The following is a 25090-nucleotide window of genomic DNA, read 5'->3' on the forward strand; positions in this document are numbered from 1 at the left end:
TGCCCATAGTACCTATTGCCATTTGTATCATTTGGCCATTATTCGCATCTCTGAAACAAGCATGTACAACAAACTGTAAAAAGCAGCACAGACACACAAGAGGCAGTGTGAATTTAGAAGAAAAAAATCATTCTTGGGATGTGGGCAAGAGCGGCATTTATTGCCCATTCCTAGTTACTCTGGAGAAGGCCGCCTTCTTAAACCACTACAGTCCATGTATTGAAGGTACTCCCACAGTGCAGTTAGGTACTAGGGAGTTTGAGGATTTTGACCCAGTGACGATGAATCCACAATGCTTTCATATTTTTCCAGCTCCAGTTGTTTCAGCGTTCCTGAAAATGGTGACCTACGCAAGCATTTAGTTCCCTGGGTGACAGCAGCAGCTCTCTCGTAACTTCCACACGTAGGCATTTTTCACTGCTGAACCTGGGCTGTCAGTGCTAATAAGTTACTTGTTAACAAGATTATACCAGCTGAGGACAGTCCTGTCTTCATTCAACACCCCCAACGGCATACTTTCAGTAGATGCCGAATAGCTACCAGTTTTTCACCTCTCTAACCAAGCGAGACTGAAGCCAAATGTATTACCTTGGCTAGCTCAGCAAACAACAGCTTGGCACCACTTCACTATTTGGTACCACTCAAAGCCAACAAGATCCAGGTTTTCATATTTAATTATTTGCTCCAAAGTTAGGCTGGTGTCACCCAATGGATATTCTTAAAGAATTGCCACCATCTCAACTGGAGCTATTGTCACACGGTTGAAAACTGACAGATGGAGAATAATTAGGGGGTCTTTCTGTGATGCTACCCTAGTTAGGGATTCTGGCTATGGTCAGTTCAGACAAATCATGGTTCGACCACAGCTCTGGGACAGAGCCTCAACTGGATTTGAAAAAAATCTGGCATCAAAATGAACTTCAACTGGGGCACAGGTCGCTTAGCTAACTAAGTGACTACACCCAACTAATGCAATGAAACACAGCCATTTTGTAGTGCAATTTATTTGTTTGGTGTTGCCCTGGGCTTGCACAATGAGTCATTAGTTTTTTTCTCTTCATTTCTAATCAATTCTATACCCACTTTACAAAAGCAAAACAAGTCCCAAGATTATTTCACATGTATTTATTCCCTTCCTCATGGCTGAATGCTGTCCAAAATTCAAGGCCCTTGCCATATGAAGTGGCTGAACTTTATTTACTTCCCTGCTCATTAAAAGTTACGCTGTGGACAAGCAGGACTGCTGCACAATATAATGGCAGCAGAGAAAATATTGGCTTCAACATGGGTCCAGGGCCATGTCTCCTTTACAAAAATAACAAAACAACGTTTTATTGGGAACTATTTTAGAGGTCAGTATTATTTAACTATTTGTCAAAATGCACTCTGATCAATAACACTATTTTCTTTTCTCTACTCTTCTGAAGGCATTGACAAGTACAACTGGGTACCAGGGCCCTGCAGTACCTCATTCAAAATGGCCATTACTTGTGTAAGCCTCAGTAGCGAGTGCCTGTAGGCTGACTGTGGAGAACACAGTCTGATCCTATCCACATCCATCATACTACGATTGAAAACTTGCAGTCGGGGGACATTCAATAGCAGTAACCCTGACTGATTATCTCTTCCCATGATTATTAAGTGCTTTGGGATGTCCTGAGACACTATATAAACACAAATTAATTATTTTGTCTAAGTCCGACAGCAAAGTCACCGTAGACCAGAGATCAAACGGAACATTCCGTGTCTAGAGCCTCATAGAAAAAGACTTAACCTCGAAACCACAGGGACTGCTCACTGGATATACATTGGACAAGCTCAGTAATGGTGTCGCATCAATGGTCCACCTGCCGCATTCATCAACGCACAATGTTAGCAGTGGAGTAACAGAAAAACAGAGTACCTGAGGAAGATACACAACCCATTCCCAAACTTAACTAAATTCTGCACTTATTGCAACGAGTCATGTTAACCTTGCACTATTTTAAAAACAATTTGATTTTTCCTCCAGTCCTTTGTTTTCTTCCTGAGATTGAAGCAGTCAGTTATTAAATTGTGAACAGCATCCAGCATGTGGTTGCTGCTTTACAGGCTTTGCTTCTTTGGCATCTTATTACAATATGAAACGTAACAGGAGGCAAAGCAAACAGCTCAATGTCACAGGAACACTGCTCGACGCCATCCACCTATTGGTGAAAGTCCTGGTTAGTTACAAGGGCAGCAGTGGGTACCCCAACCCTTTCATCAAGGGGATGACTACAAGCTACATAAAATCTCTAACTTTTGTCCGGAAATGGCTACAGAACCATCCCTTTAGTCGGTGTCTTGCAAAACTGAGATTTGAATAGGGCCTTGCACCTTAATGCTCCAGGAAATGCTAACATGCTCAAATGAACAGCAGCTAACAGATATTAGACATGGCAGCCTGCTTGGCTCGCGTAATGAACAGCATTCTCTTACACTTAGCTCTGTCAAGCCCATGTGGTGGCTGGTGTGCAACAGCCACCATATGTTTAAAAAAAAACCACGCACAGGCATCTTCCACCCTTCAACATGTAGTTCAGGACCTGGAATATTAGAAATATCTGTGAACTCATCCCTTTTCAGCATGGAAGCAAGTCATCCTCGTTTCGAGGGACTGCCCATGATGATGACACTACAAGTTTTATGATTTCAGATTTTAAGCCATTTGCCAACCCATATGATTCCCAAATTTTACAATGTCTAAGAAATTATGGAGACTGCAAGTAGCATTTTTGTCCCTTCTCCAAACATCATTTAACAGTCACCAAAAGAACTAGAAAGCATTTAAAATGTGTTGAACCAGACTTCTTTGTCAATGTAAGCACTTATGTTTTTGATAACTTTCTATAATACTGAATTCCCACTTACAAAATTATCCTTCCTCCCTCCCCACCCCTCAATACAATGTTAATTCAAAAGTCCATAGATAGCTTTACACAGTCTGCAAATCCTTAGATATCAAATTATGCACGTTTCTCAGAGTTTTACACAGTGGCAACCAGTTTGCGTTGACACTTACCCAACCTGATTAAGTGATTATACCGGTTCCCATCCTTGAATTCCCCCACTGCAAATTCTTTCCACAGACTCTGCTTTAGTTATTCTGAAGGTGAAGCTTATCCCCGACTCACATCTATAAATTAAACCACCATGAACTGCAGTTATATAAGTGCAAACACTAAAAATAAAGTTAGCTAGAAAGAGAATACCAATATTCTGACAAGTGAAAACAAAGACTTAAAAGTACTTTTTAGCATGACTTCTGCAAAGATCCCTCAGGTGTCAAAATGCTTCAAGTTGTACTCACAGTGGTGCGTGATATTGCTCCATTTCCACTTTGGTCAATGAGTCCTCTTCAATGTCAGTCTCCCCACCAGAACTGCTCTCTGTAACATCCGAATCAAAGGCATTCTCGCTGAATCGCAGCTTTGAGTCAGAGCTTGAAATAAACTTTTCAAGCCCCTTGGACACTGAGCTGCTCTTAAAGAAATTTGCCAATGTTTCACAAGCACTTTCGCCCCCCTTCCTTGCGGTGGAATCCGACTTGCAGGCAAAAACCAACTGCTGATTTCGCGGAGACCCATCCTGATGTTTCAGACAATCCAAGTGGGGAAGTTTGTGCACAGTTTTCTCCACAAATCCTCCCAGTTGCTGCTGAACGTGTCGCTCCACCTGCTTTGCCTGAACAACTTCTAGTCGTTTCCGAAGCCTGCAGGCCCGCCTTTCGATTTCACTTTGCCTGGTCTGAGCCAGCAATGTCCTGCTGTGGACCTCAGTATCCAGAATGCTAATGGTGTTAGTTTTTGAGGTAGAAGACTTCCTCCCACCATCAGTACTTGCAGATACTCCACCAGTAGAGCTCTCAGTTGAGGACAGAGCCCCAGTATTAATACCATTTTCTCCAAACTCTGGGCACTGGAGGACCTCCGATTTGGATAAATCCTCATCGATAGTGCTCAATTCTCCCAAGTTACTTTGTTCTCCTGCCACTTCCCTTTTTGTTAGATTACTATTTGACACATTGGATATCAATTTAATAGAATCTTCTACTTGGTTGGACCCAATGCCGGTCAGCCCCGAGGAAATGACTTTTCCCGCAGCCTCTGCGTTGTTCAGATCAGAATCTGGGTGTATATTGACAGCAGACTTCTTGGCTAAACCATTGACTGGTGATTGTGGGGGAGGTGGCAGTGAAAGTTGGCTGCTACTTGTACTCATCATTTTCAAAAGACTAGGTGAAAATTCCAAGGCTGGCTGTCCACCAACCAGCTCTGCCCTAATTACACCAGTGTCCAGTAAAGAATGGGATAAGATTGTATGAGACTTGATAACTGCGTGCTTGCTGAAAGATCCTTGTAGTTTCACAGACTCTGAAGGTGGAGGTGGACGAGATGCCGCATCAAGGCAGCAATACGGAGACACCAGCTTGCAGCGATCCTCGTTCCTGGAGCTATTCCGGAAATCTAGCCCGTGATCGTCTGCGAAAGCTTTCCGTTTGGCACTGTTGTTAATGGAGTTGCTGGTGTCACTGTCTGTTGTGCCTGATGGAGAGAGAGAGGATGGCGTCGCCAGCTTGAATCTATGGTGAGCTTCGGTTGCCGCTTCTGTGAGAGCGGGCGCCATCGCAGCCATGCAGCGCTGGGACGCAGACACACTGGCCTCTCCAACCACAGAGGCCAGCTCCACTCCCTCCACCTGCTGCTGCTAGCCTGAAAAAACAAAACACAATTTACAATCAATCACAAACCAGCTCCAATAATTCCTGCAATACTATCTACTCATTCACTTTTTTTTTAAAGTGCTAAATTCCTATTTTCCTGTTATTTATATTGCTTATTTCAAATTGCTGGACAATTCAAACTTTTGAGTGCAAAACTGCTGTGAATTATCAGTGGATTGATGAACTAATTCTCCTTAAAAGTCATTTCACAGACAAACACTAGATACCCAAACAGGCTGACACAATCAGCAGCAACAGTGCCCAAATATTTTGATTCAAATTAATTCTGTAGTCTGGAAAGTGTGTTAAATCATGACGCCGAATTGTAGAGCAGGATTTTGTTTGGAGAAAGGGGTAATTCTGGCCCAGGCAAGCAGTAATCGCAAAAAGAAGTTTGTTCCAATAAAAATACAACACACGACATGAATATTTCCAGTGTAACCTGCATTCTTAAGCATGCTGCAACCAAGTTGTGAAGTAAACTGAGGCCACGAGGACGAAGTAACTAAGCCAAATCAAGTACAAAAACAGGAACTCAGAACCACACTTAGTAATATTAAAATAAATGCAGCACACTCAAGACCAATTACTTTTGTTTTCCTTCATTTCAAAAATCACTTATTGGAAGTTACTGTATTTACACAATTAAAACAATAAAAAGTAGTCACGGAAAGTAAAGGGTTTCATAAAACATTAGAACTGTCAGGCCAAGAGATGATGCCAAGTCTGGAACCACTTGCCAAATACAAGACACCCCTCAATTTTCTCCCCTCCCGAGAGCATCAGCTGACACTGGCACACCCTTCACGAACAAGGCAATACAGCAAGTAGACTATTCAAATGCAGAGGGAACCAGAGATAAAACCAGATCCTGTTCATATCCAGTGTTCACTTTCTGCCTGGAATCAAAGGACTGCTATCTCTGGGTGAATTTTGCTGTCTCCCTCATCCAGAGACACAAGTAACCCATTGTAATGTTTCATTAACATTTCGTTTTCCATTTTCCCATTTAAAAAACCGCTGAATATGGGACCTCCAGACTGCTGCACAGCAACATTGCCGGCCTCCCATCCTCCAAACTCCAGCTAATTCAAAACTCTGCTGCCCATCTCCTTTCTCTCACCAAGTTCGGCTCATCCATCATCCCTGCCCTCACTGATCTATGTTGCCTCCCAGCCCCCTTAACAGCTTGAATTTAAAATTCTCATCCTTATGTTTAAATACTTTTATGACCTTGGTGCATCCCCTCTCCATCTCTGTATTGTCATCATAGGCAGTCCCTCGAAATGAGGATGACTTGCTTCCACACCAAAAAAAGGATGAGTTCACAGGTGTTTCAATGAAGGACCTAATATTCCAGGTCCCTGACTACATGTTGAAGAGCGTGCGGCAAACCTGCCCCACCCTCCCTTACCCTCAACAACTATCTGTACCACGTATGACAGGGACTGTGGTTCTCGTATTGGACTGTTCAGCCACCGAAGGACTCATTCTGAGTGGAAGCAAGTCTTCCTCGATTCCGAGGGACTGCCTATGATGATGATGACTTGAAGGTTGGAAGATGCCTGCGCGTGGATTTGTTTTTAATCCACCACATGAGCTTGACAGAGCTAGGTCTTGGTCCAGTGGCAAGGATTAACCAAGACGACTGGAGACCTGCTCTGCTGCACGGGCCTAGCGTCCACACATATCGCAGTGTGGGCTGGCCACTGCTGCCCCTGGGCCCTCGCCTCTCCTGGCCCCGATCACGTCACTCCACGATCTCTCCGCTCCTTCGCCCCGATCTCACCGCTCCTGCCCACGCTCCAATCACAGACCTGGACCTTGATGACGTCCAATCCAGTTGCCCTCTTCGCTGACGTCGCCCTCCTGCACCAGCTCACACTGTACCTTGCAACGGCATGCCACCACACTGCTCATGGCCGCCACTCGCCGTTCCTTTTATGGCCCCGACCTACCGCTGATGGTCTCTCGCAGGTATTGTAACCTCCCCCAGACCGACAACTTTCCCCCCCGAACTCCCCATTGCTCACACTCTGACCGTTTACATATCCCTCCCTTCACCCAACCACTGACGGCCTAGCCTTAAGCCACCTCAAACCCACACTTTACAATTTCCTTGCCAAACCTCTCCATCTCATTGACTAATCTCTAATATCTCCTGCTTTGTCTCTTTGTTTTGATTATACCTCCGTGAAGTACCTCAAGACTTTTCTCTACATTAAAGGCGCTATATAAATGAATGCTGGTGAGGGTAGTGACTGCTAATCCTATTTTTCCTTTCCAAGAGGGTGGTTTTCTCAGATTATACAAAGAATTCAGCACATCTTGCCACTCTGTCAATACAGTAACACGCTACGCCATCAGCCCATCTATTCCAGACACTCGCCCGATTCCAATCCCAGAGACAGCAGTGCTATTAAAGTGGCTCAATTTAAACTAAACCTTTTTGCAGTAACTTTATTCAAAGTTTTTTTTCACATTTATATACACATTGCTAATATTGGATTATCCCACTACTCACATCCAGAATATTTGAATACGGTTTGACTTTAAGATCTGATTTACTGAGTTATATTCACTTGAACTGTAAAAATTACAAACATTCTGGTGGTTGGAAGAGAATGCCCTATTATGCTATGAATAGAAACGTTTCACAGTCGATGGCATTTGAGTCGAGTGATTTTTGTTGTCTCGAATATTTGACAAAGATAAAGATACTGCAGGTTTTACCCAGGTGCCAACTTTGGTCTAATTATGCTGCTGTGAGGCACCTTGTGACATTTTACTACGTTAAAGGGGTTATATATTTATTATTGTTGTTGCTTGACCTTTTTAAACTGCACCTGGAACTAGTAAACTGGTGGCGAAGCATACACTGTACTTTCACTGTAAAGGTACTGAACGTTTGCATTTTAAACTGGTTCACTTATAATCTCAGGAAAAAAAATCATTGCTATGAATGAATAGAAATAATGTGGAATTGCTGGTAAATGGGCCTGGTCCTGATGGGTGTTCAGTGAGGTGATATCATCCAGGAGGGCAGTGAGGTGTTGCAACTGGATTGTACAGTCAAGAGCTAGAGACAGGGAACGCAAACTCAGAGCCAGGGCTCTGCCACCACTCACTAGCCAGTGATGCCTGATATGTACATGTGCAGATAAAAGGTGGGGAAAGAATCGACTGGGACACCTTCGACACTCACTTGAAGGATGGATTCTTGGGGTTGTCTGTGCCCATGGAACCAAACCGCAGCATGGGTCACCAATTTCAGACTGTGCTCGCAGCCATGTATAAGCTGCACTCAAGTCACATTTCCCCCAAAGCTTTCCCTCCTCTCCTGAAGAGACTGAATCTTGCTCCACAGGCACCAGCCAGCCCTCGAGTACAACTCCCATATGGCCATTCTTCATGGGTGAGCCGAGACCCAGACTCGGTATGCTATTTGATCTTTGCATGGGGGGGGGGGGGGGGGGGGGCGCGGCGGGGAACGATAGCGGAGCCTCACCTTGCCCTCACCAAACAGCCAAACAGCTACAGATGTACTCTATAACAGGTTTCACTGGACAGACCTCTTGCAGTTTCCCGAGTCCAGGAATACAGAGACCAATGAGCTAATAGTGGATATACTCTGGGACCTTTCGATCTACATGGCTGTTACCACTTAGTCACCAGGGGAGAAGGTTTAACCTACAGAGGTGCAATTAAATTTACCAATCCAAATTTCACATAATGATATGAAGAATTCAGTCTCACCCAACTGGAGCTTGTTGAAATGCTGAAACACTCAGTTACAGGCTCTCAATCACACCACAACCACCAGCCAACTTAACAAAAGGAAACTGTGCAGATTACTAGAACACAATTGATGCCAAATAAGATTCACAACATTTCCAATGTTGTACTTAAGATTTTTGAAGCTTTTAAAGCCGACTCCCACAACACCCTACCATGAGAACATCAATAGAATCAACTCTAACAATGTCACTCGAGTATAACTTGCTTAAAATTTTGAATGTTTGCCTACCATCTCTCTCCTGTGCCCAAATCCCACTGTAAAACATTACGACTAAATGATTCTAAACTCAAGACATTTAAAGGTTCAAAACAAAGCTCATTCAGTTCCTCATTCTCATCCACACTGCTCATAGCAGATAGCCAGTAGAATGGACACAGGAAGAGATGTCGAACAAAGATGTAACCGAGCAGCAGTCCAGCCACTAGTAGGAAACAAGCTCTCTGCTGCAGCCTCCCTTACAGGAAACTCCTGATCTTAGCTGAGCAATTGGCAAGTATAGATCAAAAGCATCTTGGTTACATAACAGAACCATATGAAAATTAAGCAAGAGTGCAGCCAAGCCAAGTACAACATAAATGACCACTATCTTGTTGCAGCATCTCAAACTTAAATAGGGACGCCTTCTCAGTTGAAATAACCATCACCAAAACTTTTTATTTTACAGCAGCGTGCCGCACACTCTTGAAATCATCACTGTGGGCTGGTATCCTGTAAGTTGTGCCAAGCAAGAGCTGCAACAAATGTCCCAGGGCACCATTGCGACAGTGTAGGTAAAAAAACACTCACCAGGCTTCTGCCTCACTCACATCCGCCCCCCCCCCTCCCCCCAAGCATCCAGGCACGCATTACTGGCCCAATAACCTACGGGCAGTATATGCATGGGTCAGCATGAAATACAGGTAGGCATCCTTCCAAACAGGCTAGGAGTTTAAGTGAGGGACTAAACCATTTAGAGCAGAAGGTTCACGGTTGTTTGCAGAGCTGTGCTCAGGAGGAAAATAGTTCAGCCCCAACTTCCTGTTCCAGACTGTTACCAAGTGCCTTCTGCCGGAAAGTGTGCACACGAAACGAAAATGGGACACTCAGCTGCGGTCAAATAGGCTGCCAACACTCACCGCCTGGACCTGTCAACACCAAGATTGGCTACTTGGGCGACGTACAATGCTAACACCAGTGGAACAATAGAGGAGGGAGGGCAAGCTACACTTACCACCAAGTACTTTGAATAGCTGATCAAGTGCCACGGTTCCATCCTGGAAGCGGCCAACTTGCCAAAGCAAGTGGCTTGTCCTCGGCACATTCCAGTACAAGTCATCCCAGATACTTACCAAATGCTGGTCCTGCAGACTGCACCTACTGCTTACACCATTCAGTAATGCATTACTGATATTATTGGCAGAAAACCAACAAAGGAAAACCCTAGTTCAACCCTCCTTGCTCTTCATCCAGTTGAACACCAATATAGCTTTCATGTTTCTGCAGCAACTCACTACCCCGGGATGACACGCCGAGTTATGCCCCCCTCAAGATTATTTGTCTCCCTGCCCTTCTGAAGAAGATACCTTGCACTGGTTTCCCCGAGCATCAAACCCCCAGTCTTGGAAGATCCTTGCTGGCAAAAATCAGCAGACTATTGACCAAGAGGGGCATCATTGCTTACCAATACTTGGAGCAAGGATTTCTGAACAGCAATCACAAGCTGCAACTCTGGTTGATATTCTCCCTCTCTGTCCAAGAGACATTGTGGCCAACAGTAAAAACCCCAATGGTCCAGCTACAACTAGTTAACATCACACAGGCCAGAAATAGAAGCTATACCATGCCACACAACAATCATTGGCAGAAGAAAAATAGCCCAAGGTTTTCACAAGACAAAATTCACCAATCGCTAATTCCCTTGCTCAACATTTCACAAGTCATTAGAACAAATGCAAAAACTCCTGATCACACTGATGCAAGCTTTACCTTAAAAAAAAAGAGAGGATGGGAAAAATAAACAGTATCCATGGCACTAAATAATGGTTCAGCAGACACTTGCCAATACAATGGTAAATAAAAAGTTCATGGCTCCAACAGCTACCAGCCATCAATCTTTTACAGTACTATAAAGTGTTTTGACCAGCATTTCAGCAAGTACAAGTGGGACTGGGAAATTTTTATACAAATGACTACTTCAAGTGCGTAAAACACAAACAGTACAATAAGTGATTTCATCATTGCAAACTAGAAAAAAGTATTTCAAGCTATATAGCATGAGGGTGAAGTGGTCGTGGTCAACAGCTGTGTCACTCGCAATTAGAACAATTTATGAAGAGTATCCAGCACAGAAGCCTATTTTGCCTTGTACAATTTTTCCAAAAGCATTTTGGTTCAACCTGAATACTTAAAAGGCCCTGAAACAACACTGTTTAAACCGCAGTCTGTCCGTTGGGCAGTATAAAACACAAAAAGTAACATACAAAGAGACAAACATTTGGTTAAAGCCAATTTTACTCTTAAAGGTCCATATTTTGTCTTATAACACTCCTGTGAAGTACCTTGGGATTTTTTTTACTACGGTTACTTTAAAGGCTCTATATAAATACAAGTAGTTGTTCCTGTTGAATACAACTTCAGAGCTGGAGGAGGGACAACGTTTCAAGCAACATTATGAACAAGTATCTATGACAAAAAGAGGTCAACCCAAGGAACATAATTTACAAACACAGCACTCCAAAAATCAACTTTAAGACACTCCAACCCGATACTCTATATGATGAGTGTTGTTAAACTTTAAAGGTCAACTCGCTGACCCACTGACAGGCAGGCAGCACCAAAGCACAAATACAAGATGCAGCATCGCAGGTAGTGCCAATTACCCAGCCCAGGGCACATTATGCTACTAGGCCTCAGAGTTGCAGTTTATGTTGAAATCCCTAATTGATACAGCACTGAACCCACCTATCCTATCCAGTTTGCTTTCTTAAAGTGTGCATTGGCCAGGGGAGGGGCTCACAGTAGCCCGTGGTTGCATAGAACATAACATAAGAAATAGGAGCAGGCCATTTGGCCCCTCGAGCCTGCTCCGGCATTCAAGATGGGCAGTAGCTCATCTCAGACATGGAGACAACTGCAACCGTCGTTCACACCTAGGGGTTAGCACCACACATAAATATAGGACACTACTAAAAACAAAACAAAATTATAAACTGTCAGGGACAGGTTCCGAAAAAACACTGGAGATTAGTAAACACACTGAATCGGCACCCACCCCGCCAGTACCCACCGTGCCAGCACGGACTTAGTTGGCACATGGCACCCTCATAGCCCAGGGCTCCCCACCCACGTTGAGCCAGCAAAAAGGGGGTGGGGGGGAAAGAGGTTGTGCAGTGTCAGGGATATGGGGGGGGGGGCAGGACCAAAGCAGGGGACTGTGCCGGGTGGGGGGAGGACAACAACACGGGGGGAGAGGAGAGAGAGGACAGCACGGGGCGGGTAAGGAGACAACACCGGGGGGGGGGGGGGGAGGAGAAGAGGACAGCACGGGGGCGGGGGGGGGGGGCGACACAGCGCGGGGGAGGCTGAACCCGTCACGTGCCCGGGCGGCTACAACAACAATGAGCGGAGGCCGCGGGCCCGGGGCTCGGCTTCTAGAAGCTTCAGCGGCCGCCAGTCGGAGCCGAGTGCGGGCAGGCTCCGCACCAACTGCGCCACGGCGGGCGGGAGAGGGAACGAGTCCGGGCCCCGCCGCCCCCGCGCACAAAGCGGCAACCACGTGAGGCTCGGGGCCCGCGCCGCCTCCCCGCCCGCCCGCACACCGAACAAAGCCCGGGGACACTCACCGCACCTGATGGAGCCCGGGCCGGGCCTCGGCGCTGGCTGCTGCCGCCACCGCTTCACCCCGCGCCCGCCGACACACACACACACACACCCGGGGGGAGGCAGGGAATGGCGGAGCCCTCGCTCGCCCTCGGCGCTCCCCGCAACCCCGGCCGGGCACGGCGCTCCGCTCCGCTGCGGCCGCCCCTCCGCTCCGCTCCGGCCCCGTGCCGCGCTGTGTCCGCAACAGGCTGAGGGGAGGAGGCTGCTGCGGGCCTTTGTCCTCTGCTCGCGCGGCTTCTCCTTATTGACAAGAGCAGCGCAGTAAGATGGCGGCCGGGCCTGGCGCTGCTGGCTGACAGGGTGCAGCCTTTCCCCCGATAACAATGCAGCGAGAGCCGCGGCGGCGCTGCACCCGCCCCAGCCGGCCGCCCGGGGGCAGCACCAAGCTCGGCGCACACGCAGCGCGCAGGCGCACAGCTCACCCCCGCCCCGGCCACGCTGGGATTCGTAGTTCGCCCGCCGGCCCGCTCCGCACTGCGCAGTCGCGACCCATCCGTCCCCTCCTCCTGCCCTCGCCGCTACAACTCCCGGCCGCCCCTGCGCTGCTCGGCTTCTCCAGCCATCCCTGCGCTGGAGCCATTGACCATCCCCGCCACCTCGGGGCAGCGCCGCCATTGGCGGACACGGTACATGGCGCCATTGTGGTCAGACACGCTTTGCAGAAAACTACATTGCAACAATTCAGAACAAGGAAATGGACAACACGCATGTGACAGCGCCAGTGCAACTCCCCTCCACGTATTGCACCATCACACCTTGTGCATTTTGTAACTAATGTTCGTATTCAACCCAAAATCTGCAATCCACTCTACACACGGCATTGGAAAATTGGACTGATGTACCTTCAAGATACCTTTAAGAAAACATAGTCTACTGTAAAATATTTGTGTGGGTGTTATTTTGGCACTTCCCCTTTTGCCACAAAAATAAATCCACACAAAGGTTTGAAATAGTTTTGGTTTGAATTTTACATAGGTACAGGCATTAAAGCATGCAAAACTGCCCCTTTGCTTCAAACATTTGAGAGATTTAAAGTCCTGTGGAAATTACATATTTAACAAGTGTGTTACAGCTGATTTTTAGCCTCACCATTTTGAGACCGGTTACACATATCCATCTTCACACTGCAGGAACTATCTCAAAGAAAACAAGAAAAAAAATCACTAGTGGCTGTTTACCGCTGCATACTCAACCAGCAAAGAGATTTTCCAAATCTGGTAACTCCACCAGCTCCCATTGAATGGGGCAACTATAGGACACAACAACTTACATTAATTTAGCACCTTTAGTGTAGTAAAACATCCCAAAGTGTTTCACAGGAGTGTTATCAAACAAAATTTGACATCGGAGATATTGGCCCTGAAATTCTTGTCGGAGGCTTCCCACGGGCAATTGCCTTCGACCGGAGAATCTTAATGAAATTACCTGGTGGTCCCGGAAGTGCCCCGGATTCCGGTGGGGAGGTCTTCTCTTCCCGCGCTGCGAAGCACGCTCCAATCTTCGAGGTTTCCAGCAGAAGATACAGTCACGTGAGACTGCTCAACCAATCAGGTACAGTATTCTCAATTAATAGCAATGGGAATGCCATATCTACGAGCACTCATTGCTATTAATTGAAAAAAAACAATAACACCAAGTAAAAAATAACTTCACATAATTAAAATTAATTGAAATTTAAGTTAATATCTTAGAGAAAAACATTTTTCCCAAGTTTTTAAAAAAGCTTTTTTTAATTATGGTTTAAAATAAATTTAACTTAGTGGCAGGGTTTTTTAAAATAAAGTGTATTTTTAATTTTATTTTTCATGTTTTAAGTGTGTTTTAAGACTCTTACGCCTGTAAAAGTAGGCTATGCGCCTGCTTTTAATCGGGCACAAGAGTTTTGAGGACATTTGCTGGGCAAGCTGGAGCTTGACAGATTGGAAAAGCTGGTTTTCAGCACATGCGCATTGTGCGTTGAAAACCGGCTTTTGCCATGCCTTCCCGGGTCCGTAGCCACTCCGTGTCTCACAAGGTATGAAAAGTTGTCCAGGGCCGTGCCGTGGACTTTGATGACTGGGGAGCAGTGCTATGTGTCGGGGTCAGTTTGGTGAAGGACCTTTGTCTTACGGATGTTCAGTGTAAGACCCATGCTCGGTGAAGATGTTGACTACGACTTGGAGTTCAACCTCTGAATGTGCGCAGATGCAAGCGTCGTCCGCGTACTGTAGCTCGACAACAGAGGATGAGACGGTCTTGGATCTGGCGTGGAGGCGACGAAGGTTGAACGGGTCCCCACTGCTTCGACAGTTTAATTCCACTCCAGCGGGGAGCTTGTTCAGTGTGAGGTGGAGCATTGCAGCGAGGAAGATCAGTTGGAGGGTGAGAAAGTTGGATCTCAAACCAGCATACTAAGCTTAAATAAAGGAGACTACAAAGGTATGAGGGCAGAGTTGGCTAAAGTGGACTGGGAAAATAGATTAAAGTGTCGGACGGTTGATGAACAGTGGCGTAAATTTAAGGAGATATTTCACAACTCTCAAGAAAAATATATTCCAGTGAGGAGGAAAGGGTGTAAAAGAAAAGATAGCCATCCATGGCTAACTAAAGAAATAAAGGACAGTATCCAATTAAAAACAAGGGCATACAAAGTGGCCAAAACTAGTTGGAGGACAGAAGATTGGGAAGCTTTTAAAAGCCAGCACAGAATGAATAAAAAAATGATTAAGAAAGGGAAGATAGACTATGAAAGTAAACTAGCACGAAATATAAAAACAGATAGCAAGAGTTTCTATAGGTATATAAAAAGGAAAAAAGAGTGGCGAAAGTAAATGTTGGTCCCTTAGAGAACGAGACCAGGGAATTCGTAATGGGGAACATGGAGATGGCAGAAACTCAGAACAAATGTTTTGTATCAATCTTTACGGTAGAGGACATTAACAATATTCCAACAGTGGATAGTCAAGGGGGCTATGGGGAGGGGCGGAGGAACTTAACACAGTCACCTGATGGCTTGCATCCTAGAGTCTTAAGAGAAGTAGTGGCAGGGATAGTGGATGCATTGGTTGTAATTTACCAAAATTCCCTGGATTCTGGAGAGGTCCCAGCAGATTGGAAAACTGCAAATGTACTGCCCGTTTTTAAAAAAGGAAGCAGACAAAAAGCAGGAAACTATAGACCACAGTTCGCATAACATCTGTGGTTGGGAAAATGTTGGAGTCCATTATTAAAGAAGCAGTAGCAGGACATTTGGAAAAGCATAATTCAGTCAGGCAGAGTCAGCACGGATTTATGAAGGGGAAGTCATGTTTGACAAATTTGCTGGAATTCTTTGAGGATGTAACGAACAGGGTGGATAAAGGGGAACCAGTGGATGTGGTGTATTTGGACTTCCAGAAGGCATTTGACAAGGTGCCACATAAAAGGTTACTGCACAAGATAAAAGTTCACAGGATTGGGGGTAATATATTAGCATGGATAGAGGATTGGCTGACTAACAGAAAACAGAGGGTCGGGATAAATGTTTCATTCTCGGGTTGGCAATCAGTAACTCGTGGGGTGCCATCGGGATCAGTGCTGGGACCCCAACTATATACAATCTATATTAATGACTTGGAAAAAAGGACCGAGTGTAACGTAGTTAAGTTTGCTGACAATACAAAGATGGGAGGAAAAGCAATGTGTGAGGAGGACACAAAAAATCTGCAAACGGACATAGACAGGCTAAGTGATTGGCAAAAATTTAGCAGATGGAGTATAATGTTGGAAAGTGCGACTTTGCACTTATGCACTTTGGCAGAAAAAAATCAAAGAGCAAGTTATTATTTAAATGGAGTAAAATTGCAAAGTGCTACAGTAGAGCGGGACCTGGGGAGTCCTGGTGCATGAAACACAAAAGGTACAGCAAGTGATCAGGAAGACCAATGGAATCTTGGCCTTTATTGCAAAGGGAATGGAGTATAAAAGCAGGGAAGTCTTGCTACAGTTATATAGAGCATTGGTGAGGCCACACCTGGAATACTGCGTGCAGTTTTGGTTTCCATATTTAAGAAAGGATATACTTGCTTTGGAGGCAGTTCAGAGAAGGTTCACTAGGTTGATTCCGGAGATGAGGGGGTTTGACTTATGAGGAAAGGTTGAGTAGGTTGGGCCTCTACTCACTGGAATTCAGAAGAATGAGAGGTGATCTTATCAAAACAAATAAGATTATGAGGGGGCTTGACAGGGTGGATGCAGAGAGGATGTTTCCACTGATATGGTAGACTAGAACTAGGGAGAATAATCTTAGAATAAGGGGCTGCCCATTTAAAACTGAGATGAGGCGGAATTTCTTCTCTCAGAGGGTTGTAAATCTGTAGACTTCGCTGCCTCAGAGCTGTGGAAGCTGGGTCCTTGAATACATTTAAGACAGAGATCGACAGTTTCTTAACCGATAAGGGAATAAGTGGGTATGGGGAGCATAGAAACATAGAAAATAGGTGCAGGAGTAGGCCATTTGGCCCTTCAAGCCTGCACCACCATTCAATAAGATCATGGCTGATCATTCCTTCAGTACCCCTTTCCTGCTTTCTCTCCATACCCTTTGATCCATTTAGTCCCAAGGGCCATATCTAACTCCCTCTTGAATATATCCAATCAACTGGCATCAACAACTCTCTGCGGCAGGAAATGCCACAGTTTAACAACCCTCTGAGTGAAGAAGTTTCTCCTCATCTCAGTCCTAAATGGCCTGCCCCTTATCCGAAGACTGTCCCCTGGTTCTGGACATTCCCAACTTCGGGAACAATCTTACCACATATCTAACCTGTCCAGTCCCATCAGAATTTTATATGTTTCTATGAGATCCCCTCTCATCCTTCTGAACTCCAATGTTTAAAGGCCCAGTTGATCCAGTCTCTCCCCATATGTCAGTCCAGACACCCCTGGAATCAGTCTGGTGAACCTTCGCTGCACTCCCTCAATAGCAAGAACATCCTTCCTCAGATTAGGAGACCAAAACTGAACACAATATTCCAGGTGAGGTCTCACCATGGCCCTGTACAACTGCAGTAAGACCTCTCTGCTCCTATACTCAAATCTCCTAGCTATGAAGGCCAACATACCATTTGCCTTCTTCACCGCCTGCTGTACCTGCATGCCAACTTTCAATGACTGATGTACCATGACACCCAGGTCTCGTTGCACCTCCCCTTTTCCTAATCTGCCGCCATTCAGATAATATTCTGCCTTCGTGTTTTTGCCACCAAAGTGGATAACCTCACATTTATCCATATTATATTGCATCTGCCATGCATTTGCCCACTCACCTAACCTGTCCAAGTCACCCTGCAGCCTCTTAGCATCCTCCTTCCCAGCTCACACCACCACCCAGTTTAGTGTCATCTGCAAACTTGGAGATATTACACTCAATTCCTTCATCTAAATCATTAATGTATATTGTAAAAACAGCTGGTGTCCCAGCACGGAGTCCTGCGGCACTCCACTAATCACTGCCTACCATTCTGAAAAGGACCCGTTTATCCCGACTCTCTGCCAACCAGTTCTCTATCCACGTCAGTACATTACCCCCAATACCATGTGCTTTGATTTTGCACACCAATCTCTTCTGTGGGACCTCGTCAAAAGCCTTTTGAAAGTCCAAATACACCACATCCACTGGTTCTCCCTTGTCCACTCTGCTAGTTACATCCTCAAAAAATTCCAGAAGATTCGTCAAGCATGATTTCCCTTTCATAAATCCATGCTGACTTGGACCGATCCTGTCACTACTTTCCAAATACACTGCTATTTCATCCTTAATGATTGATTCCAACATTTTCCCCACTACTGATGTCAGGCTAACCGGTCTATAATTACCCGTTTTCTCTCTCCCTCCTTTTTTAAAAAGTGGTGTTACAATAGCTACCCTCCAGTCCATAGGAACTGATCCAGAGTCAATAGACTGTTGGTAAATGATCACCAATGCATCCACTATTTCTAGGGCCGCTTCCTTAAGTACTCTGGGATGCAGACTATCAGGCCCCGGGCATTTATCGGCCTTCAATCCCATCAATTTCCCTAACACAATTTCCCGTCTAATAAGGATATCCTTCAGTTCCTCCTTCTCACTAGACCCTCGGTCCCCTAGTATATCCGGAAGGTTATTTGTGTCTTCCTTCGTGAAGACAGAACCAAAGTATTTGTTCAATGGTCTGCCATTTCTTTGTTCCCCATTATAAATTCACCTGAATCCGACTGCAAGGGACCTACGTTTGTCTTCACTAATCTTTTTCTCTTCACATATCTATAGAAGCTTTTGCAGTCAGTTTTTATGTTCCCGGCAAGCTTCCTCTCGTACTCTATTTTCCCCCTCTTAATTAAACCCTTAGTCCTCCTCTGCTTAATTCTAAATTTCTCCCAGTCCTCAGGTTTGCTGCTTTTTCTGGCCAATTTATATGCCTCTTCCTTGAATTTAACACAATCCTTAATGTCCCTTGTTAGCCACGGTTGAGTCACCTTCCCCGTTTTATTTTTATTCCAGACAGGGATGTACAAGCAGGCAGGGAAGTGGAGCAGAGTCCATGATCGAATCAGCCATGATCGTATTAAATGGCAGAGTAGGCTCGAGGGTCCGTATGGCCTACTCCTGCTCCTATTGCTTATGTTCTTACAAGATCAGGCCCTCAAATCTGGCACGAAGCTATGGTCTACAACAGGGCTGCAGCGATACCCGCCCTCCTGCATCTCAGAGTTGTGGACGATATACAGTAGACAGCTCAAACCTTGGAGAAATACCACCAACAATGTCTCCGCAAGATCCTGCAAATCCCCTGGGAGGACAGATGCACCAATGTTAGTGTCCTCGATCAGACCAACATCCCCAGCATCGAAGCACTGACCATACTCGACCAGCTCCGTTGGGCGGGCCACACCGTTCGCATGCCCGACACAAGACTCCCAAAGCAAGCGCTCTACCTGGAACTCCTACACAGCAAGTGAGCCCCAGGTGGGCAGAGGAAACGTTTCGAGGACACCCTCAAAGCCTCCCCACCGACACCTGGGAATCCCTGGCCAAACACCACCTAAGTGGAGGAAGAGCATCCGGGAGGACGCTGAGCACCTCGAGTCTCGTCGCCGAGAGCATGCAGAAAGCAAGTGCAGGCAGTGGAAGGAGCGTGCGGCAAACCAGACTCCCCACCCACCCTTTCCTTCAACCACTGTCTGCCCCACCTGTGACAGAGACTGTAATTCCCATATTGGACTATTCAGTCACCTGAGAACTCACTTTTAAAGTGGAAGCAAGTCTTCCTCGATTTCGAGGAACTGTCTCTGATGATTTTCAGATTTAAGTCTAGCAGTCAGACTTGAACCCACACGAGCTGACCACCTGACTCAAATACATGAGTCCATTGAGTCAAAGCTGACGTGTTAATCAACCCATGGTCTGAAGTTCCATGCTGGAATTTACTCAAACATACAGTTATTATTAGATACCTATTTTACATAAATATTTTTCTGTGCTTCAGAAAACAGAAAAACAGTACGCAACGTGCCGGGTGGGACCTTTTGTCACAATCCGAGGCCTTTCCCAACAAAGCTGCTCTTTTAAGTTGTTAGAAATTCACTTAAATTAAAACTGTCCCCATCGGGAATTAACAATGACTAACCTGTTAATTCAAACATTAATTTGAACTCGCTATATTCCTAATAAGATGCTGCATGTTGTGCAGAGTTAGACATAGACATAGACATAGACATAGAAAATAGGTGCAGGAGTAGGCCATTCGGCCCTTCAAGTCTGCACCGCCATTCAATGAGTTCATGGCTGAACATGCAACCTCAGTACACCATTCCTGCTTTCTCGCCACACCCCTTGATCCCCCGAGTAGTAAAGACTTCATCTAACTCCTTTTTGAATATATTTAGGAGATAGAGATCTAAATGAGTCACGGGTTGGCAGAGTGGATGTCGTCGGCCCATTTAGAGGAGATGCTGATTTAATATTAACTGGGATACAATCAGTGTAAAAGGTATAGAGGGCACAGAACTCCTAAATTGCATTCAGGAGAACTTTTTTAGTCAATACGTAGCAAGCCCAACAAGAGGGGAAGCAGTTCTGGATTTAGTTTTGGGAATGAAGCTGGACAGGTGGAAGGAGTATCAATGGGAGAGCATTTTGGTGCCAGTGATCATAATTCAGTTAGTTTTAGCATCGTTATGGATTATGACAAAGATAAAACAGGAGTAAAGGTTCTAGATGGGGGAAGGACAATTTTACTAAGTTGAAAAGTGATTTACCAAAGTGGACTGGAAACAGCTACTTGAAGGTAAATCCGTGTCAGAGCAGTGGGAGGCGTTCAAGCGGGGTTCAGGGTAAACTTTTTTCCAGAAAAAGGGTAAAACTGCCAAATTTAGAGCCCCTGGATGACGAGGTGCATACAGGGTAAGAGAAGGCAAAAAAGAGAAGCTTAGATCAGACATCGAGAGCCTGGAAGAGTATAGAAAGTGTAGGGGTAAATTCAACAGGAAATTAGGAGAGCAAAGAGGGCATGAAAAAATACTGGCAAGTAGAATCAAAGAAAACCCAAAGATGTTTTATAATTACACAAAGAGGAAGAAGATAACTAAGGAAAGAGTAGGGCCTTTTAGGGACCATAGTAGTGATCTATGTGTGGAGGCGGAGGATGTGGTTCAGGGACTTAATGAATACTTTGTGGCTGTCTTCACCAAAGAGGGGGACGATGCCAACGTTGAAGTTAAGGAAGGAGAGTGAAATATTGGACGGGATAAACATAGTGAAAGGGGAGCTATTAAGGGGCTTAGCATCTTTGAAAGTAGATAAATTGCCAGGACCAGATGAAATATATCCTAGGCTATTGAAAGAAGCAAGGGAGAAAATTGCGGAGGCTCTGACCATCATTTTTCAATCCTCTCTGGCTACAGGAGTCATGCCAGAGGATTACAAAACTGCTAACGTTGTACCATTGTTTAAAATGGGAGGAAGGGATAAACCGAGTAATTACGGGCCAGTTAACTTAATCTTGGCGGTGGGCAAATTATTGGAATCAATTCTGCGGGACAGGATAAACCTTCGTTTAGAAATACACAGATTAATCAAGGACAGTCAGCATGGATTTGTTGAGGGAAGGACATGTCTGACTAACTTGATTACATTTTTTGAGGTAACAAGGAGGGTCGATGAGGGCAGAGGGTTGTAGTTTACATGGATTTTAGCAAGGCTATTGACAAGGTCTCACATGGCAGGCCGATCAAAAAAGTCAAAAAGCCCAAGGGAGAGCGGCAAATTGGCTCAGAGGCAGGAAGCAAAGGGTAGAAATGGTTGATGGGTGTTTCTGCGACTGGAAGGATGTATCCAGTGGGGTTCCACAGGGCTCAGTGCTCGGTCCCTTGTTTTGTGTGGTATATATTAATGATTTAGACTTAAATGTAGGAGGTGTGATAAAGACATTTGCAGATGATACAAACATTGGCCGTGTGGTTGATAGTGAGGAGGAAAAGCTTTAGACTGCAGGAAGATATCGATGGACTGGTCAGTTGGGCAGAAAAGTGGCAAATGTAATTCAATCTGGAGTAGTGTGAGGTAATGCATTTGGAGAGGGGCAACATGGCAAGGGTATACACAATAAATGGGAGGATAGAGAGAGGTGTGGAGGAACAGAGGGACCCTGGAGTGTATCTCCATAGATCCTTAAAAGGTAGCAGGACAGGTCAATGAGGTGGTTAAGAAGGCATACGGAATGCTCTCCTTTATTAGCCGAGGCATTGAATATAAAAGCAGGGAGGTTATACTTGAACAAGTATACAACACTAGTTAGGCCACAGCTTGAGTACTACGTACAGTTCTGGTCACCGCATTACAGAAAAGATGTGATTGCAGTAGAGAGGGTACAGAGGACATTTACGAGGATGTTGCCAGGACTCTAAAATTTTAGCTACGAGGAAAAATTGGATAGGCTGGGGTCGTTTTCTTTCGAACGGAAGAGGCAGAGGGGAGATTTAATTGAGGTGTATAAAATTATGAGGGGTCTAGATACAGTGGATAGGAAGGACCTATCTCCTTTTGCAGAGGGGTCATTAACCAGGAGGAAATAGATTTAAAGTAGTTGGTAGAAGGATTAGAGATGAGACGAGGGGAAAAAAATTCACCCAGAGGGTGGCAGGGGTCTGGAACTCGCTGACTGAAAGGATGGGAGGCAGAAACCCTCATCACATTTAAAAAGTACTTGGATATGCACGTGAAGTGCTGTAATCTACAGGGCTACAGACCGAGTGCTGGAAGGTGGGATTAGGCTGGGTAGCTCTTTTTCGACCGACACGGACACGATGGGCCGAATGGCCTCCCTCTGTGTCATAATTTTTCTATGATTCTATGATTAACCCTTACTGTGCAGCACCAAAGAAAGTGTCAACCAACAATTAGAGAAGAGTAATTTTCAAGGCACTACTTTAGATCTGATAATCCTGCTGCAGGAATGGAGGTTTTTCTCACATGACTACATTTATTTGATCGTTACTTTAAAACAAATCTAAACAGCACAGTGAGTGTGAAAGTCCCAGCCCCTTTCTTTGCGAGAAGTTAAGTAACCTTTCGGAAGGAGTCATGATTTGACCCTCCAGTTGGTGACCACCATGGCATCGGCTCCAACAGGAGGGAGAAAAAGATGACATGGTGGGGAAAATGTCCTGGTGCCACCAGCCCACTTCAGGCCCTCTGCAGTTAAGGCCATTTGAGGGGACTTCACCATACAGGCTTCTTGACCATCTCTAAATTGCTGTCCTTCAACACTGCACCAATCACTTGCAGGCACATGGCTGTTTGTAAAACCACAAGCATCACTTTATATGGATAAAGTCTGAGTCACCCCTGAAAACCTGGTTTGAAGCACTTCAGCAAGTCAGCCTGGCAGGGAGCGGTTCTCTTTCCAGACCTCCCCATTACCAACACTGGTTTGTGGTGAAGGCATCGTTCCTGATCAAAACCTACTAACAAGATAGGCTTCAGTGAAGCCTTTTTTTGGGTCAGTTCTCAGTTGGAAGACTAGTTTGATTCAGTGCCCCTGGGCTGGGAGATGGGGGCCAGAAATCTCAGAACAAATATAGAAGAGAATGCAAATTCGGTCCTTCATCTGCTCATCACAGCATCTAGATGTTTCTTAAATAAGGCCATCAGAGGAGTTTTTAAATGTCTAATTTTGGCCAGAAACCATCTTCAATAAAGTTCCCTCAAATAATTAAGGCTAAGCCATACGTAGTTGCTGAGGAATACACATAATACACTGGCTCAGCTGGCGTGGCAGCAGCTGAAGACTCAAAGGATGTTCCAACATCCGAACAGCAGAGATCAGGAACTGCAGGATAAGTCAGCTACTGGCTCGATGGAAAAATCTATACATAAGATTTTTTCCTCCTCCCATTAAAATGGTTTAATTTTGCTCTGTAATTCTCCCCAGGCCCACAGCCAAGAGTCAGCAAAGGTTCTGCTCCAATACTGCCCTCGAGTCACAGAGGTGTGCAATAGCCTGGGTAAAGCATGACTTTCAGCATGTGCTTGTGTAGGAGGAAACGTTCGGGAAACTGCCTTTCAAACATTGAAAAGAGGCAAATGATAGCGGATCGTACGACACGTAGCTCCATGAAGTGCAATAGAAAGGTTCATTCTGAGCATTATTTCAAGTTAAACCATGACCGCAGGACAAGGAGACTGGGGGACAAAAAAAACAGGTTTGAGGTTGATGTTAGGCAGCGTTTTCACAGTGAGATCATCCCTGGAAGGGGCTCCAAGTAGAATTGTGGAGCAAAAGCCCAAACCAATCAGTGGGCACTTAGATGCTTGGCTCAATGGGTTGGGCTCTTGCCCGAGTCAGAGAGCTTTGAGTTTAATCCCCACTCTGGGGCTTAAACCCACAATCAACGCTGATGCTTCAGTGAAGTACTGAGCAAGTGCAGCATTGTTAGAGATGTTGTATTTGGGGCTGGTAGTTCAGATGGGTGTAAAAGAAACCTACACTACTGTTCGAAACTCAGGGAATGACTACACAACAAAGGTAACTCATTGGTTGTGAACTGCTGTAAACCATTCCAAGAGTATGAAAGGCGTAATAAAATGCAACATCCCTCCCTCAACCAACATTACCAAAAGCAGAATAACAGGTCATTCATCTCATTTCCTCTTTTTGGCAAATGCCTGCCACATTTGCCGACAAAAATAATAGTGACTGCAATATAAAATGTAATTCATTGGTGGTGAAGTGCTCAAAGGCATTAAAAGGCAAGTTCTCCCAGCCCACCCTCACTCCCCAAACTTGTCCCTGCTACTTCCTTTCGACCAGTTGAGCGCACTGGATACAGCAAAGGCTTGTGCTCCAGAACTAGCCACGACTCTAGCCAAGCTGTTCCAGTACATCGACAACACTGGCATCTATCCAACAATATGGAAAACTGCCCAGGTATGTCCTGTCTACAAAAAGCAGGACAAATCCAATCCGGCCAATTATCACCCCATCAGGCTACTCTGCAAAGTGATGGAAGGTGTCATCAACAGTGGGGGGGGCAGATGGGAGGAGGGTTCAGGTGAGTGGAAATTTAAGAAGTCAAAAGAATAAGGAAAAGCCAATAGAGCAGGATAGCACCAGGGGAAATGAAAACCAGAGCTTGACAGGAAGGGACAATATGTATAAATGTTTTTCAGAAAGTGAGGTCAAAGCAGG

At 45.3% G+C, this 25090-nt stretch overlaps 1 protein-coding gene across 9 annotated transcripts in view; it reads right to left on the reverse strand.

Annotated features, from left to right (window-relative positions):
* The window catches only part of LOC139234015 (KAT8 regulatory NSL complex subunit 1-like), a 217478-nt gene that overhangs the window by 132580 nt on the left and 59808 nt on the right, over positions 1 to 25090 (reverse strand). For 6 of the 9 annotated variants that reach the window (XM_070864840.1, XM_070864837.1, XM_070864836.1 and 3 more), the window contains exon 3: positions 3332 to 4733. In XM_070864840.1, the coding sequence (XP_070720941.1) occupies positions 3332 to 4656 (1325 nt within the window). In that variant the 5' untranslated portion in view covers positions 4657 to 4733. Of the gene's footprint in view, positions 1 to 3331; positions 4734 to 12364; positions 12759 to 13829; positions 13854 to 25090 lie in introns of those variants that run through there. The other 3 variants (XM_070864843.1, XM_070864842.1, XM_070864839.1) reach the window with 3 other exon arrangements.

The sequence above is a fragment of the Pristiophorus japonicus genome, chromosome 21 (genome assembly GCF_044704955.1).
Source record: "Pristiophorus japonicus isolate sPriJap1 chromosome 21, sPriJap1.hap1, whole genome shotgun sequence".
Taxonomy (NCBI): Eukaryota; Metazoa; Chordata; class Chondrichthyes; family Pristiophoridae; genus Pristiophorus; species Pristiophorus japonicus.